General features: G+C 39.5%; 1 protein-coding gene across 6 annotated transcripts in view; it reads right to left on the minus strand.

Annotated features, from left to right (window-relative positions):
• LOC103660116 (uncharacterized protein C3orf20 homolog) overlaps window positions 1-18,447 on the minus strand; it is a 110,535-nt gene that overhangs the window by 46,416 nt on the left and 45,672 nt on the right. For 5 of the 6 annotated variants that reach the window (XM_040637335.1, XM_040637337.1, XM_040637334.1 and 2 more), the window contains 2 exons: window positions 3,940-4,060; window positions 1,162-1,296 (listed from right to left, as the gene is read on the minus strand). In XM_040637335.1, coding sequence (XP_040493269.1) covers window positions 1,162-1,296; window positions 3,940-4,060 — 256 coding nt within the window. The remainder of the gene's footprint in view (window positions 1-1,161; window positions 1,297-3,939; window positions 4,061-18,447) is intronic. The other variant, XM_040637338.1, reaches the window with a different exon arrangement.

An 18,447-nucleotide genomic window follows, 5' to 3' on the forward strand; every position in this document is an offset into this window, starting at 1 on the left:
GCACTATTTATGGCAAAATTATACAACTTCAGCATATGTGAAATAAGCATGGTATTTCTATGGTATAACCAAGAGTAACACAGTTTTGATGCCCATCCCTAAAACTAAAGGTCTTTTATTAAAGGTTTATACATGTTCTGTAATATGTGTATCATTCACATAAACGCACTCAAAATTTTAAAACCTTCAAAAGTTTGATCAGAGTTAGTTAACTCACTACTTAACTGCATGAAATTAGAGATATGTAACATTTGAATGTCTCACCTCTTGACAAACAAAAGTTTCAGCCTAAAATTCCTCAACGGAGATTTAGTGCAAGTGTGAAATGATTATTAAGAGACATTATTCTGAGCCATAGTTTTTATAATGCTCATCTCCAAGTGTCTTTAGAATGTTACTTATGCTTAAAAATAGTGACTTTAGAGGCACCTGGGTGGCTCAGTCGGTTAAGTGTCCTTCTTTGGTTTTCTGCTCAGGTCATGATCTTGGAGTCCTGAGGTCCTGGGATTGAGGACCGCCCCCCACCCTGGTCCAGGCTCCCTATTCGGTAGGGAGTCTCTTTCTCTCTCTCTCTCTCCCTTTCCCTTTGCCCCTCCCCCCAAATTAATAAATGAATCTTAAAAAAAAATAGTGACTTTAAATTGATTTGATTTCGCTTCAGTTAAAAACAATATATGAACCCCACACCATTTTTAAGAAATCATAGATTACATAAATGCAAACAATTCACCCAAATCAGAGACAGGAAATTAATTCTCCAAAGCTTAGGACCCATGACCTTAGAAGAAACCAGGTGTTCATTTTTTTCCCAAGTCTACTTTCCTCTTCTAACTTCCCCTCATTCCAGTTACTTCACAGGTAACATCCAGAAACAGCTCTGACAGGATTTTTTAATTAACTAATTAATTAATTGAAGTAATCTCTACACCCAATGTGGGGCTTGAACTCACAACCCCTAGATCAAGAATAGCACCCTCCTCCTGAGCCAGCCAGGTGCCTCAACCCTGGCAGCATTTATAATTAACCAAGATTCCAGGATCCTTACTATAGCAATTACCAGGAAAAACTAAGTTAAGAATCTAAAATCAGTCAGCATTGCTCTTGCTCTGGTCTGCACTGAGGTGGTGGCATGATGATGATTAAAAAACCCTCTGGACCTACCTCCTCAGATAAGCATGGAGGAAAAAATTTGCATTTTACAGGTGCCAGAGATAGCTTTAGGCTTTGGGAATACCATTTGTAGACCAAGGTGATGGCAAAGCGCCCAGAAATCTCCACTGTAATGAACCTGTTCACCTGGGGGCAACAGAAAGGATTGTCATTTCTTACACAAAATTTTCATGCTCATAATTCAAGTGGAAATCTTAAGACATTTGCATGATGCGTGGAAGGAAATTTGAGACCGATGTTCACAGTTTCAGTCTGGTTCCATTAAGTCAGGGATGGCTTTTAGTTTTTGTGCTGCAAATTTGTGTGTTGTTACCACTTCTCGAGGGAAAGAGGAGGAATGCAGAGAAACTGTTGGTAATTAATGTAGTCATGTCTTATAGAGAAAGTCAGATTCACTTTAGATTGAGAAAATTCTGAGCCAGTTTGCAGGTACTTCTGAGTTGTAATTCTAGCTCTGGTAAAAAATATCTGATTCCCTTGATGATGAGGAAAGTCATTAATGGCTGCCAAGCGCTTAGATGTTTTACAAGTCTAGTAACTATTACTGTGAAACTTATTAAAGCTGGAGAGATTTTATAAATGACGAGGATAGAAAAGTAATGATGAACAACTTTTAAAGCTCAAGTGAACATCTGCAGATTTGTAAAGCATATTTTTAAAAGGCTTGCTGTAGAAAAAGTGTCTTAGTTAAGTCAACTGTTCTAAGCATGCAAGGACGCTTGGTGGGCTACCAGTTCGCTCCCTTGCTTCCTGAAGGCTGCAAGCTGAGGTAATCCAAACTGGATAATCTATTCCATTAGCGATCCTGATTTTTTTAGATGAGGAAGCTGACTCCTGAGTGTCAGGAAATTCGCACATACAGGCTTGCTGGAAGTTTCTCTACCCACTCTTTACTTCCCTAACCTTTCACAGCTAAGCAGTGCTTCTTTAAAAATGGCAATCCAAATAGGATATGTAGGATCCAAATAGTGTATGTAGGATACATGGCCACGATGGATGATTTTGTAAACTGTATAAAACAGAGACCTGGAGGTACTTTCCACACAATAGTGTGTCCAGTATAAATATACTGTGAGCCATAAATGCTTGCCATATGAGTAATTCTAAGTTTTCTAGTAGCCACATTAAAAGGTAAAATGCAGGTGAAATTAACTTAAATAACATTTTATAACTAAATATATCCAAATATTAACATTTCAGTGTGTAGCCAATATAAAAATGATCAATAAGATACTTTATATTCTTGTTTTTATATACCAAGTCTTTGAAATCTGGTGTGTAGTTTACTCCTAGAGTGTAGTTCAAAGGTCCGTAACCACAGGTGTCTAGTGGCTGCCATACTGGACAGCACAACTCTTTATAATTGGTACTGCTAAGGTTGGTTTTACAGTACACCTTCACAACCATACGCAGTGGTCCTGGACACAAAATGCAGCCCATGTACACGCACACGCATAAAGTAACTAAAATCAATAAAGCATAGCACAGAGGTTACAGATTGGCAGCTTAGAAGTGTTTAGTTTAGTCCTGCCAGAGTTTGAATTAATTGCCAACTTTGAAATACCAGGATATTTCATCAGAAAAATCTGGATTCATGGCTTTTTAAAAAAATCATAAAATATAGCAGGCGTAGGCCCACATTCCTATGTGGCAACAATGTTCTGGCCCTCAGTAAATGCTGTCTCCTTTAGATGGGGACATACTTTACAGTTCACCGAAGTTCCCACTGGTAGGCTCACTCTCACATTATCTGAATTTCTGATACTTGATCTGACAGAAATACACAGTAAGCTATTAACAAAGGTAATTCTGCAGAGTGAGACTGAGGAGAAGGAGACTTTCACTTTGAACGTTTGTATATCTTATTTTAAAAATATTTTTATATTATATACAAAATGCTTTCTAATAATAATTTTTAAAAATTACTATTTAAAGTAACTGCTTGGGGTGCCTGGGTAGCTCAGTCAGTTAAGCATCTGACTCTTGATCTCAGCCCAGGTCTTGATCTCAGGGTCATGAGTTTAAGCCCTGCATAGGCTCCATGCTGGATGTGGAGTCTACTTTAAAAAAATAAATAAATAAGAGGCACCTGGGTGGCTCAGTCAGTTATGTGTCTGCCTTGGCTCAGGTCATGATCCCAGGGTCCTGGAATTGAGTCCTGCATCAGGCTGCTCAGCGGGGAGTCCGCTTCTCCCTCTCCCTCTGCCTCTCCCCCTAGCTTGTGTGCTCTCTCTCTTTCTCTTTCTCAAATAAATAAAATCTTTAAAAAATAATTTAAAAAATTAAAAAAAATAAAGTGACTGCTGCTTAGCAAAGACAAATCCATTAAGAAAGAACCAAGTGAAGTAGGGGCACCTGGGTGGCTCAGTTGGTTAAGCGTCTGACTCTTGATTTTAGCTCAGATAGCAATCTCATCGGTTGTGGGATTGAGCCCTTAGTCGAGCCCCACGTTGAGCCCCATGCTCAGCACGGGCTCTGCTTTTCTCCTTCACCCTCTCCTTCTCCCTCTCCCCTCAGCTCTCACTCTCTCTCTCTCTCTCTCAAATACATAAATAAATAAATAAAATCTTAAAAAAAAAGAGAAAGAACCAAGTGAAGTAGAAAACTGAAATAAAGATTTATCAGATGAACTGGCTAGTGTAGACAGCCAAACTGAATAATTCAGTCCTCTCAATCCTCTCTTCCCCAATAGTATATTTTAGAAGCTCAAAGTAAATTATTGGATGGCATAAGAAATAGACATAAGAATGATAAATTGTTAAATAATACCCAAACGTCAACTGGATCATCAAGTTTTCCCTTTGAAGGCCACATCCATTCCCTTACGATGTTTCCCTTTTTGCTGATCACCATGCCACCATCCTGATTAAACATCATCGATATTATTCGGCTACAAAAAAGACAGAAACATGACTTATTTAGAACAAGAAAAATTCTTGGACTCACTAATTTGACTGAGGCAATGGAAGTTATCAAGTCATAGCCTTTCAGGACTCCTTCCCACCATATTCTTGGAGGATGGTCACCTTGCCTTTGCCTGAATATTTTTCTTGAAGGGAAGGTTGTTATATATATATCTGTTCAACTGGTCAAGACTCACCTTTCTGAGACACACCCCCTTCTATTTCAGCATCTCCCCACCCATACAGTCATAGGAATGGGCTCTGTCAGCCATGATTATTGTATCATGTGGTACTACTGTCTTGGCTGTGGCTCATTGAATCAGGGGTGGACCTTTGCCCAGCAATGTGTTCTAAATGGTCGCAACAATATATACAAAAGGCCACGGGGAAGGTGGTGGGCATAATGCCCTCAAGGTACTGAAAGAAAGTCAGTGTGGCTAGAGTCCAGAGTGGTGTGAATGAAACTAGAGTGACTGGAAGGCAGGCACCAGATGTGCAGGGCTTCCTGAATTTTATCTTAAGAGCAAAAAGTCATAGAATGGCTTCATAACAGAGCAAAGAGATGACATGATCGAATGGATTGGTAAGGAACCAAATTAAGTGCTAGAGACCAGTTCAGAGGTCAGAGAGAAGATGGCAGCTTGGACTGGGGCAGGGATAAGAGAGATGGAAGATACATGTGTGGATTCAAGAACCATACAGATTTGGAAAGATGGGATTTGGGTGATGAAGAACAGGAGGTCTCAATTTTATCTTCCCTATAGTTTATGTCTATCAGTGCAGCCTAGCATTTTATTAGCTCTTCTCGATCAGTAGCATCGCACTGTGTGTTATAGTTTCTCTCTTCTCAGCACAGCATCTGGCAGAGAAGGGGCTTAAAGTCTGCTCCGCCCTGATGAAATGGACTCAATTTAACAAATACATATTGGGTAATTACTGGATGCAAGACACTACTTAGGCACTGTTAGGCACTGAGGGATGCCCAGAGTGACGTGCTTTCTCTGTTCTCTGGGCATTTTCAGTCTTGTGACATTAATTATTTTGATAGATAATATTTACTGGGAACCTACTATGTACCAAGCCTTAAATATCTGCTTTTAATAGGCAGTGTCGTTTAATGGTTACAAACGTTGTAGAGCCGGATGGTTAATGGTTTTGAAACTGGCTCTTCCATTTCCTAATTGTGTGAACTTGGACATATTTCTTAACCTTTCTGTGACTTAGTTTGTCTTAAAATTGGCAATAACAACAGCATCTACTTCACAGAGCCGTTGTAAGAACTAAATGAATTAATTAATGTGAAGTGCTTTCAACAGAGCCAGGCACCTTGTAAGTTCTCTAGAAGTGTTGGCTTGTATTATTAAGTTCTCACAATTCCATCTATAGGTTCTGAGTCCAATTTTCCAGATGAGGAAACAGAGCTGAGGGAGGCTGGTTAATAGAACACCTGCAGCCTAATGTAAAGTTCAGTAGAGGAGTTCACCAACTATAAAAGAATAGGAGTAGTTCGCAGTATAAAAGGGGTGCTTTTGATTTAATTGAGAAGTTTGCAGTCTAACAGATGGGAAGGAGGAGCAAAGCAACCAACCCAGTGAAAAAAATCAGAAATAGAATTTCCACTCCTTGGACACGTGGAGCGTGTTCCTTTCCAGAACAGCCTACCCTTTCGCTCACCCTGGGCAGTCCAGCCATCAGCTGTTCTCACTCCTTGGAGGAGTCTCAGGGAAGACCCAAACCATTCACCTGTGCACAGCAGTGGGAGCTGTCTCCCTGCAGGCATGGTGGTTCCCTACACACTGGATCCTGGCAACAAGGGTCCCAGGTCATGCCCCCCTTTTATTCATCTTCCTGCTGGTTTGGGTAGCTGAGCCTTCTCACCAAGACACACCTTTGGTGGAATGACAGATGCGCAAGAGAAGGATTGGTTTAAAAGATCATTAACAATTAAATAATGAAGTCCCTTGAAAGACAGCTTTCTTTTGTTTTTGTTTTTGGCTTTTCTCTTTCAGAGGCTTTAGTTCTGAAGCAGGCGGTATCCTCTTCCAAAGAATAGTCTGTGGTGCCCAGGATGAAATTGCACAGGGGCAGGACTCAGCCTGAGGCTTAGTTGTTTTGGGCTTCTGTGATGTTCCCAAAATATCATCAGCAGACGGTGTTGTATTCATTTGCTTAGTTACTCTCAGCTATGAAGACAGGAAGAGGATGAGGAAGGCAACCACTCCAGAACAGCAAGTGTGTGTGGGGGGGGGAATCACCTCCTGTTTCTGAATATAATCCTCATCTTGGACATTTAATTTTATGTAACAAATAATCAAGGGGACAATTTCCCAGTATAAGCGTAACTCCTGAGCAATATTAAAGTCTGACCAGGGCACTGAACATTCTGGCTTCTACCCAAAAGTACAGATGTACTTTTATTTCAGTTTTAACATTGTTGACTTGTAATTCTGTAAAATTATCTGTAAATTAGTCTAAAAGAGTTCTCAGAAATCAATCATGTGGCCCAACTTTTGCATCAACCATTATTTTTCTATTTATAGGTTTTATTTTAAATTTAATACTATTTAAATGACAAGAGGAATTTAAAAATATTTCACAATTTTTGCAAACAAAGAATACCACATTTAATCAAAAACTAATGATGTACTGTATAGTGACTAACATATCATAATAAAAAAAAAGAATACCACATTTAGGTCCAATTTTGTTGTAGGCAAAGGGGAAATAATGACATCTACTTTAACAATACAATATAGGACAGCAAATTATATATTAATATTTTGAGTTCTTTTATATGTAACAGCTCTATCAAGATATAATTCACATGTCATACTATTCACTATTTAAAATGTACAACTCAGTGATTTCTACTATATTTGCAGAATTGTACAGTTATCACCACAATCAATTTTAGAACATTTTCATCACCCTCAAAAGAAAACCACATGCCCATTAGCAGCAACTCCCCATTCTTCCCTCACCTAGTCCCCCTGGCAGCCACTAATCTACTTTCTGTTCATATAGATTTCCCTATCCAGGATATTTCATACAAATGAAATCATACAATAGGTGGTCTTTGAGACTGGTTTCTTCAGCATAATGCGTTCAAGGTTAATCCATACTGTACATATATCAGTACTTCATTTTGTTTTATGGCTGAACAGTAGTCCATTGTATGGAGAGACCGCATTTTATTATTTGTCAATTGAGCTCTCTTTTGGGGGATGGGTTAAGGGTGTTGCAACAGTATGAACATAGGACCTCACAAATGGAGACTAATTTTAGCTCAGACTTCAGGACAAGAAATACTTTTTTTCACTAGGAATTTAAAATGCCTGTCATAAGAAGAAGAAGAGAAAACTAAGCAAATGTGTGTATGGATGTGTGTGTGGATGTAAACTCCACTGTATTTTGAAGAATAGATAAAAATGCTCTTTGCTGTGGATATACTGACAGAGTGGTATGAGGTTGAAAGGAAGAGAATTTTAATTTCCATACAATACAATTTTAATTTTACTTGAAAAAAATTTTTTTTGTCATGTGCATGAATTACTTTTATATACAAACAGCAATATGCCCTCACTCTTACATCATAGTGGGCTTTCTCACTGAGAAGCTGTAAATAATAAATTTTCTGGTTAGAGTGGCAGAAAGCTTCGGCAAACCTTAACCAGAATGAGCATTTGCTATCTGGTGGAGGAAAGTGAAGGCTCACACAGGAGTCAATTAATTCATAAAGATTTAACATTAATAGGGGCGCCTGGGTGGCACAGCGGTTGAGCGTTTGCCTTTGGCTCAGGGCGTGATCCCGGCGTTATGGGATCGAGCCCCACATCAGGCTCCTCCGTTGGTGAGCCTGCTTCTTCCTCTCCCACTCCCCTGCTTGTGTTCCCTCTCTCGCTGGCTGTCTCTATCTCTGTCGAATAAATAAATAAAATCTTTAAAAAAAAAAGATTTAACATTAATAAATAGTACTCAAGCAAAGGACTTTGATGCAGTTATAAGAATACTGATGCAAAAAAGTCTGATGCTCTGAAGTCTGGTGCAATAGGGTCCAGCCTGCAACTCAGTCTGAGTCCTGCCAGTTAGATGTTTAGATGTTTTCACCTTCTTAGTTGTGTAAAACCAAACACTGATCTCACATGACTCTGAACATCCTCTGCAGTTCTCTTTATATCAGTATATCATAGAGGATTATTTGGAGCTTATCACCTTAGGCTATAGCCTTAGACCTTCTCAACCAATTCTTTTTTTTATATCCAGACTGTCCCAAGTGTCATTATATATTGATATTTAAATTAGGCCAATCCTATCAGACTGTTAAGAATCAGATTTGGGTGCCAATACTAGGAAAGACTAGCTTCCATAAGGAAATTATGCCTTAAAGGGGGTTATTTTTGTCTGGGTGAGTTACATATTATATCACCTAATAGGATTATTTGTGAGAGACAAATTTAGACAAGATACATTTCTGGAATGGGAAAGGGATCAGAATCCACAGTTGGTACAATATATTATCTGGAATATCTAGTTTCAGTAAAAAATTATAAGACATGCAAAGAAACAGGAAGATGTGACCTACACACAGGAAAAAAGCAGGAAATAGAAGCTATCTTTAAGGGGTACAGATGTTGGACTTACCAGACAAAGACTTTAAGGCAGCTACATAAATATGTTTTTTTAAAAAACTAAAGGGAACCATTTTTTAACTAAAGAAAAATATGATTATAATGACTCCTCAGATAAAGCATATCAACAAAAAGAAATTTTACAAAGCTATTTTTAAATGGATATTCTGGAATTAAAAATAACAAAAATGGGAATAAAAACCTGACTAGAGTGGCTCAACAGCCTACTTGAGTTGGCAAAAGAATCAGTGAACTTGAAGATAGTTTGGTAGGGATTATCCAGTCCTCAGAACAGAAACGAAAAACAGTGAAGAGAAACAGACAGAATCCCAGAGTCCTGTGGTGTCTGGGTGGCTCAGTCAAGTAAGCATCCAACTCTTGATTTTGGCACAGGTCACGATCTCAGGGTCGTGAGATCGAGTCCCACGTTGGGCTCTGCACTGGTCATGGAGCCTGGTTGGGATTCTCTCTCTCCCTCTGCCTTTGCCCCTCCCCTGCTTGCTCTCTCTCTCTCTCTCTCTCTCTCTCAAAGAAACAAACAAAAAAATAATTTCACAGTCCTAGGAGAACCCCATTAAAAACACCAATATACATGAAACAGGAGTACCAGGAATAGAGAAATGGGCAGAAAAAAATATTTAAAGAAATAATGGCCTAAAGCTTCCTAAGTTTGAAGAAAAACATTAATTTACAAATCTATTTTTTTTAAAGATTTTATTTATTTATTTGACAGAGAGAGTGGGAACACAAGCAGGGGACCTGGGAGAGGAAGAAGCAGGCTTCCAGCGGAGGAGCCTGATGTGGGGCTCGATCCCAGAACGCCGGGATCACGCCCTGAGCCGAAGGCAGACGCTTAACTGCTGTGCCACCCAGGCGCCCCTAACTTACAAATCTAAGAAGCTCAACAATTCAAAGCTCAAAGAGAGCCACACCTACACACATTATAGTCAAACTGTTAAAACCAATGACAAACAGAAAATCTTGACAGCAGCAAGAGACTAATTAAAGAATGAAATGCAAATGGGCCTGACACATAGCAAGTGCTCAATGAATGTTAGCTATTTATGAATTAAGTCTTCAAGCTTAGAGGAGAGTCAGCCAGTATCCTTGCATAGGAATATATACAAGAATGAAAATGCTGATCCAACTTTAGGAAAACAGGGTTCTAAGCTGTTATCTCAATAGTGAGGATAATGATGTGATATTATCTATGGTCTAGGTCAGAATAGGCAAACTTCAACCTTCAGGCTGGATTTGGCCTGTGCCTGTTTTTGTAAAAATGTTATCAGAACACAGCCACGCCCACATGTTTATGTGTTGGCTTTGGCTGCTTTCATGCTACAAGGGCAGAGTTGAGTAGTTGCCATAGAGACTGTAGGGCTTGCAAACCTTAAAGATTTACTATCTAGCGCTTGGTAGAAAAGCTTTGCCAGTCCCTGGTCTAGGTACTTCTCTCTCCTTCCCTCCGCTGAATATCATCACATCTTTGGAAATCCTGCTGCTGCCATGCCCCTTCCCTCTGGATCAGACCCTTAGAGATTGCTGACCCAAATCAAGTTCTATCTGCTCCACCGTTGGTTGACTACTCAGCAGCCATTCCTGATCCCTCTCTTCCTTTCCTTTTCTCCTTCCTCCCCACCCCCCTTTTTAAAAATTGTCTTCTTGGCCTTTAAGAGCTCTTCCTTCCTTTCACTGAGTCCATCCCCATTTACAGGGGTAGATGCTGAGTATCTAAGCCCATAGGCACATGGTGTTCCCATGACAGATGTTTTTAATTCAGGGGTAGGCCTATGACTAAATTGGTCTAAAGAGACTGAAAGGAAGGACATACAGTTTATTCTGGAAAAAAAAAAGAGTTTTTAACTTTTTCCTGCTAGACATATAAAAGAGCAAATAGCCAGTGTCATTGCTAGCCACCAGGGGAACCACCTTGGAGAAAGGATGCCAAGGATAGCTGACTGGAGAGATGAAAAGAATCTAGATCCTTCATGACATCACCAAGTCACAAATTATACTGCATCTAGAGCATATCCTCTCCATAATTTGAAATGGAATTTTCTGTTATTTGCTATAGTAAAGTATCTTAACTCTGCTTTCAGAAAAAAACAAAAACAAAACAACAACAACAAAAAAAAACAAACCTCTAACTTCTACAACCTTTTTGATAACCAATTTCTATGGCTGGCTCTTATAGAACTCCATCTGTCCTAGCCTCTCCATTGCCCACCACCTGTTTCTAGTAGCTTGACACAAATATTTCCCAGAGTCCTATTCATTCACTATTCAATCATTCAGCAAACATTTATTAAGCACTCACTATATACTAGGCACATACTAAGTTTGGGGGGAAAGCAATGAACAAGATATAAATGGTCTCTCCCATCATGGAGCTCACATTCTAGTTACACAGGCCCAGTAAATGAACATTTAATTTCAGTTCATGATTACTGAGTGCTAAGAAGCAATAAAGTCATCACTAGAATAAAGGAAAGGAAAGGACAGGCATTCTTAAAAGGGATGGTCATAAAAAGCTTCTTTTGGAAAGCAGTCTGGAAATTCCTTAAAAAGTTAAAAATTGAGTTACCATATAATCCAGCAATTTCATTCTTAGGTATCTATTGAAGAGCAGTGAAAACATATGTCCCCACAAAAATTTGTATGTGAATGTTCATAGTAGCATTATTCATAGTAGCTCCCAAAATGAAAACAACACAAATATTCATCAACTGATGAATGGAGACATGGAAGGTGCTATATCCATACAATGGAATATAGTTTTGGCTGTAAAAAGGAATGGAGTACTGGTATATGCTACACCACGGATGAACCTTGAAAGCCTAATACTGAATGAAAAATGCCAGTCACAAAAGACCACATATTATATGATTTCATTTACATGAAATGTCCAGAATAGACAAATCTGTAGAGGCAGAAGGTAGATTAATGGCTGCCTAGGGTTAGAGGTGAGAATGTTGAACTGTGAGTGGATGCTAATTGGTATAAGGTTTCTTTTCAGGGTGATGAAAATGTTCTAACATTAGATTATGGTGATGGTCGCAAAACTCTGTAAATATACCAAAAACCATTGAATTGTACACTTTAAATGGGTGGGTTTTATGGAATGTATTTTTTTCAATAAAGTTATCTAAAACAAAAAGGAAAAAGAAAAGAAAAGATCTCTTGGAAGATGACATTTAAACTGCGACCTGAAAGATAAGAAACCCATCTTGTGAGGCGCCTGGGTGGCTAAGCCGTTAAGCGTCTGCCTGCGGCTCAGGTCATGATCCCAGGGTCCTGGGATCGAGCCCCGCATTGGGCTCCCTGCTTGGTGGGAAGCCTGCTTCTCCCTCTCCCACTCCCCTTGCTTGTGTTCCCTCTCTCGCTGTGTCTCTCTGCCAAATAAATAAATAAATTAAATCTTTTAAAAAAAGAAAAGAAACCCATCTTGCAAAGAGTCGGGACAAGAGCTTTCAGTCACAGGGAACAAAGGCTATGAAGGCCATGAAGAGAGACAGTTCAGTAAGCAAGGGGATGTGTGATAGGAGATGAGGTTGGAAAGGGGCCAGAGCGGGAAAGGTCTTCTGAAATTTTCAAAGTCACCAAGTTCCATTTTGATACAAACTCTTATTGGACAATAAAATCCACATGGAAGTCTGCATGAAATATTTAATAGTGAAACCCATGGATAAGGCAGCAAGTGGAGAGCTGTTAATTCCAAATGCTAGTGTTGCAAAACACCTTATTATGAAGAAAAGAAGCATCAAGTTTCAAAAGGGAAAAGCATTTAAAGCAACACTTAGCCTATAACTGGGGAATTCCATTAAATTACCTCCACCATTGTCATAAATATCAATTTCTTGCAGATATTCACAGACATTCTAGCGAGCACAAGAAGAATTCATATCTCCAGACAGTTTAGAATGTGGGGATCCTATAGAATACCAAACAGGAAAAGAAATCACTAATGCAATAGAAAAACAGATTTCAATAGTGTCTGAACTTTGTGAGCAGTTGTAAGTGACATACTTGAAACCTGAAATAAAAGGACATGACCAAACCAAGTTGGACCAACACAGAATTTAGGAAGGAATCAGAGGATGACACAGAATTTCAAGTGAGAATATAAGAACATCTGGACCAAAACCAGAAGAAAGAAGATAACCAAGCCTTGCATATTTTCATGAACACTCTTGAGGGGAGGGATTGGTGGTTAACAGACAAACTGTTAAGTGATCATCTTATGTATTCATAATTCTCAAATTCTACTACATATGATTGATCAAAATAGAATCGGGGGTGGAGAGAGGCAGAGAGAGAGACAAGAGAGAAGTCATAATTTAGTTTCAGGTGTTATCCTTGTGATCAATTGCAACGACAGCCACAATATTTTGCAGCTTCTTCCAAGAAAAGTAGAAGTATCTTTCTTCACTCCTTGAATCTAGGTTTGGTCACATGAGTCATTAGCAAACATGATACTAGAGAAGACTTAAAAAGTGTGTATGCACTGAGATTTGTCTTTACTCTTGATGTTTTTGGAACCCAGGCACCCAGTAAAGAAGCCTGAGCTCAGCCTGCTAGATACTGGAGACACACAGCCCAGTTCCTCTGTTGTTCCAACCTATTGCTAGATACATCTAACCCCAAAGCCCATGCTCATTACCACATGACTATGTTTATGATTATTACTACTCTTTTTTTTTTTTTAAGAGAGGGATAGAGAGAGGGGGGTGAAGGGGCAGAGAGAGAGAGAGAATCTTAAGCAGGCTCTACGCCCAGTGCACAGCCCAACGAGGGGCTGGATCTCACTGAGTCATTGAGGTGCCCCTGATTATTACTACTCTTATTATTGCTCATATATTGTGTTCTCAGCTCTAAACCTCTCTCTCAATGTGTTAAGATTGGAAAGGGGGAAAAAAGCATTGGGATCACAGTGTGAAAACTGACTCCAATGTTTCCCATGGTAGCCTGGGAAAAAGTATCCACTGTCTCAAGAGGGTTCCTGGGAAAATTAAATAACATGAAAAAGTGCTCTCTCAACATAAAGTGATATATATTAGCAGTCAATAAGGGTGAGATGTTTTAATTGAGCTCCCCCGAAACATTTTCCAAAGAATCTAATTTTAACAATCCCAGGACAACTTGAGTGAAAATACATTTGTTCTTCATGAAAGCAATTGTTACTTTTCCACTTTGCAGTGTCACAGAATAAAATGTGCAATTAAAACGCCATAAAACTATGTAGAGTTCCTTAATCTTTTTTTTGAAACTGTTGAGCTACTAGGGTTGGGAGGAGGAAAGACTTTTTGAAGGTATGTGCTTTCTCAGCCTTTGAACTGCTTCCAGATTCTGTCATCATCTTTTCATCTCAACATCAAAGTTGGGAAAGGCTCTCCACACAGAGGGCAGGTATTTACACGCCACTCACCAAGGCACTTTGCTGCCCCATTAATCTGTCTCTCTCTACTTGCATCTTGAGAATCAAGCATTAGTTTTAATTTTTTTTTTGTTTTAGCTTTTTTGCCTACCTGTACTCTTTTTGCTGGTAAACTTCTGGCACATTCGACAGGTGATATGGCTCATAATCACCAGGGGAGGGGCTTCCCCAGAAGCATAGCCATTATATATGAAATGCGTAACATGGCAGAAACACACAAAAAGCATATTTATGAACTTCCTGCTCTCTGGATGACCTAACTTTTCAATTTCCATCATCTTGAAATCAAGAGAACCAAAATACAAAGGATGGGAAATATGCAATAGAGGCTCATTCAAAAAATTCAAATTCAGCAAATCTGGAGGGTGAGTTTACTGACATGGTGCCTTAGTTCACTAAAAGGCTGTCTTATGAATAGGCTACAGTCTCAATCTCTTCCTAAAGCTTCAAGAAAATGTTTCTTTAATCCCACATCTTATGCCTTTTTTTTTTATGTGCTGCATTTATATTTTTAAGGTGACTTTGGTCCAAATTTTCCATCTGTGGTGCTGCAAATATGAATCACCAACTATACTGAAATTAAGTACATGGAAGTGGAACAGGCAGAGGTATGAGAGTAAGTAATATCTCAAATAGAGGTAAATATAGAGGAACAGTAATTATTGTGAGTTGCCACAGTGTCCCCTCAAAATCCATGTTCACCTTGAACCTCAGAATGTCACTTTATTCGGCAATAGGGCATTTGCAGATGTACTTAAGATTTCGAGATGATTTAGAATGAGTCCTAAATCCAATGGCTTGTGTCCTTATAAGAAGAGGAGAGGTCACAGAGAAAAACGCAATATGAAGATGGAGCCAGAGATTGGAAGCCAAGGAACACCAAGGATTGCCGGCAACCACCAGAAGCTAGGAGAGTTGCATGTTTGGATTCAGAAGGAATCAACCCTGCCAATACCTTGATTTCTGACTTTTGGTCTCCTGAAATCCAGAGAATAACTTTTTGTTATTTTAAATTACCCAGTGTATGGCAATTTGTAACGGTAGCCCCAGGCAAGCAGCAAGACATTAACACCTGCTGTAGGTGGTCTTGAAGAGACCTCAGCTTCTGATACCTGCACTTGGTTGGCTGTGGACATTTTGACCTTGTCGCCTGACTCCTTCAGCCCACCTTTGACCTTACCCTGGTCTGTGCTGACACCTAATGCCATACTTCCTCTCCTTCTCCTGAGTTTCTGAAATATGAGATGGAGAGGGATTAGAATTGGGGAAAGCTGCAGGGTATAGTGGAAAGCAGGAGGAGGTTTGGCTCAGGCACCAGTTAGGTTCAGGGATACCACTGGGATAAGAAGTTGAGATCAAGATCCTCACAGGCAATTTCCAAGGACAAAGAGAAACCCCAGTATTAAAGAGAACAGTATAGGTCTTCCTGGTCAGACCCCATTCTTAGGCAGTGTTGGTCTCTACACTTAACCACCTCTGGCTTTACAGAGAAACATAAGCTATGGCACATTTCCTAAAGCAGTATAGAGCCATAACACTTTAAAACGCCAACTTTCATGATCCCTATGATGGTATCTCTCAATCTTGTTCCTGTCTGTACACTGTCACATGTGCATACATTCTCAGTCTTGGTATTCTCAAAACTCCCCACTCCACACACCCTCTGCTCCTTCCTGTCACTCACCATCACTGTTTCATGAACTTTTCAGATCTTTACCTATCTACCTATTTCTATATCTATCCATTCATCCACCTATATCTTTCTTTAAAAAAACACCGTAAGGGGCGCCTGGGTGGCTCAGTTCGTTAAGCATCTGCCTTTGCTTCAGCTCATGATTCTAGGGTCCTGGGATTGAGTCCCACATCGGGCTTCCTGCTCCTTGGGGAGCCTGCTTCTCTCTCTTCCTTTGCCTCTCTCTCTGTTTCTCATGAATAAATAAATAAAATATTTTTTAAAAAATAAAAATAAATAAAGAACACTTTGAGGTATGAATGACATATAAAAAGCTGTACCTATTTAATACATACAACTTAATGATTTGGGAGATAAGTATACATCCATGAAACCATCACCACACTCTATGCCATAAACATATCCACCACATTCAAAAGTTATCTATCTCTGTCTTAGCCTCCCTAAAAACTTACATGGTAATTTATCTTATTTAGGTCTTCACAACCATACTATGGGGTAGGTACAATGTACATATAAAAATTTTAAAATAATATTTAAGTTTTGTGATTATAAAAGCAATAATACCTATATATTTCTTATTAGATGACTATAAATACTGTATAGTGTTTTTATGGCACTATATATAAATTTATATACATACACACATGCACACACACACACACACGCATACATCTATACACATACATACACATTCCAAGTATTTACACTGTTCATGACTTCATCTTTAATGGGACTGTTACATAATGTAGTGGGAAAAATGTGCACTGTGCTCTCTTCCCAGTCTTTCCTTTTTACCCATGGCCACCTCCCCCTCATCTAGATCTTGAGCATCACCTGTGGCTTCAACAAAGTGTTGTGAGACTAAAAGGGTCAAATTCTTGGCTTTTGAGATTGAAAAGCTGAGATCTAGACACAAGGCAAAAGGGGTATGGGAGACTGTAATCTGTTGGAGCAGATTTTCCCACCCCAAAGGAGTAGGGGGATGGAAAGGAGTGTCAGAGGTTAAGTAAGAGAGTTCAGTGGTAGAACAAGCTCTTGGCCCTCCTAAGCCAAGCTGCAGGGCAGGCTGGGGAGTTCACCAGAGGCCCCAGATGAATTGAGGGATCTGAATGCCTGGGCAGGTGATGAGCCTTGGAGTTGACTCCAGGCCCAACATAATTCAAGAGTAAAAGTATAGATGCTGCATGGGGCTTCTACACAGACAGAAGTAGGACAGTCTCGATTTCCCCACGTTCAGTGTAAGACAGAGTCAGACAAATATTTCCCGTGTGCTGAGAAGAATGTGGAAGCAGCTGAGAAAGAGCCTGGCCTTGAGAGGCTTTGCCGCTGGAGCCAGAGGGATGCATCCATGAGCTTCAGAGACCACTCACTGCAGACTATTTGGAATGAGGATGCCTAAGAACCAAATGACATTTCCTCAATCGTTAATGCCTTCTCATTTCATCAGCTCCTTGGAACTGAAATGAAATCTTGATGAAAGGATACCAGTGTTGTAAGTTTCTGCCACCCACTGGTAGAATCTAACTAGAAATTAAACATGAGTGTTTAAAAAATGAAGTTGTATTTCCTCCTCATCTGAACATGTGGACTGAAATTTGTATCCATGATAAAGGACTTGTAGAACTGTTCCTCAACCAGTAGATTTTAGGGTTGACCTCTCTACTCATAGGAAATTATGAAGATTCTATAAAGGTAATGCTCTCCCTTCCCTTGGTTAGAATAAACTCATCTTTGTCTTCTCAAAAGGTTGATATTTTGGTGATATTTTCTCAGAGCCAGCATTCCAGAGATCATGTTTTAGTTTGGATTTGTTAAGCATGCTCACACGTGAGGGCTTTAGCTCTGGCTTTTCCTTCTGCTTAGAACACTTTCCCTGTCAACAGCATGGTATGCCCCACGCTACCATAGGTTTCTGCTCAAATGGCCCCTTATCAAAGAGGTCTTCTTTGTCCATCAATATAAAATAGCAACTCCCCATTCCCGCCACTCTCTGGTCCTCTTTACCCTGCTTAACCATTTTTTACAACCTTTTCATCACCTGAAATGCTATATATTTGTTTATTTGTTTACTGCTTCCCTTCACTAAAATGTAAGCTGTACAAGGACAGGACTTTGTTTTATTCTCTGCTATATCCCCTGTGCTTAAACAGTGCTCACACTAGTAGGTCCTCTGCAAATATTTGTTGAATCAAAGAATATAAATATTTTCTAGAGATGCCTTTTTGTTTCCACTTTCTGCATTTATTTCCCTTTCTAGTTTTTTTTAAAGATTTTATTTATTTATTTGAGAGAGAGAGACACAGAGAGAGAGAGAGCACAAAGGGAGGAGAGGGGGAAGCAAATTCCCTGTGAGCAGGGAGTCCGATGTGGGGCTCGATCTTGGGACCCTGAGATCATGACCTGAGCTGAAGGCAGATGCCCAACAAATTGATCCATCCAGGCACCCCTATTTCCCTTTCTAAATACTGCCTTTCAGTTTTCCTGTAACACATCTCCTGACAAACAGGAACTTTATATTACTCTCTATTCTGAGTGTCTGACACGTGATAGATGCTCAATAAATATTTAGTAAAGGAATGAAGGAAAGGAGAAATACATTAATGAATGAATGAATGA

Source organism: Ursus maritimus, unplaced genomic scaffold (assembly GCF_017311325.1).
Source record: "Ursus maritimus isolate PB19 unplaced genomic scaffold, ASM1731132v1 scaffold_21, whole genome shotgun sequence".
Classification (NCBI taxonomy): Eukaryota; Metazoa; Chordata; class Mammalia; order Carnivora; family Ursidae; genus Ursus; species Ursus maritimus.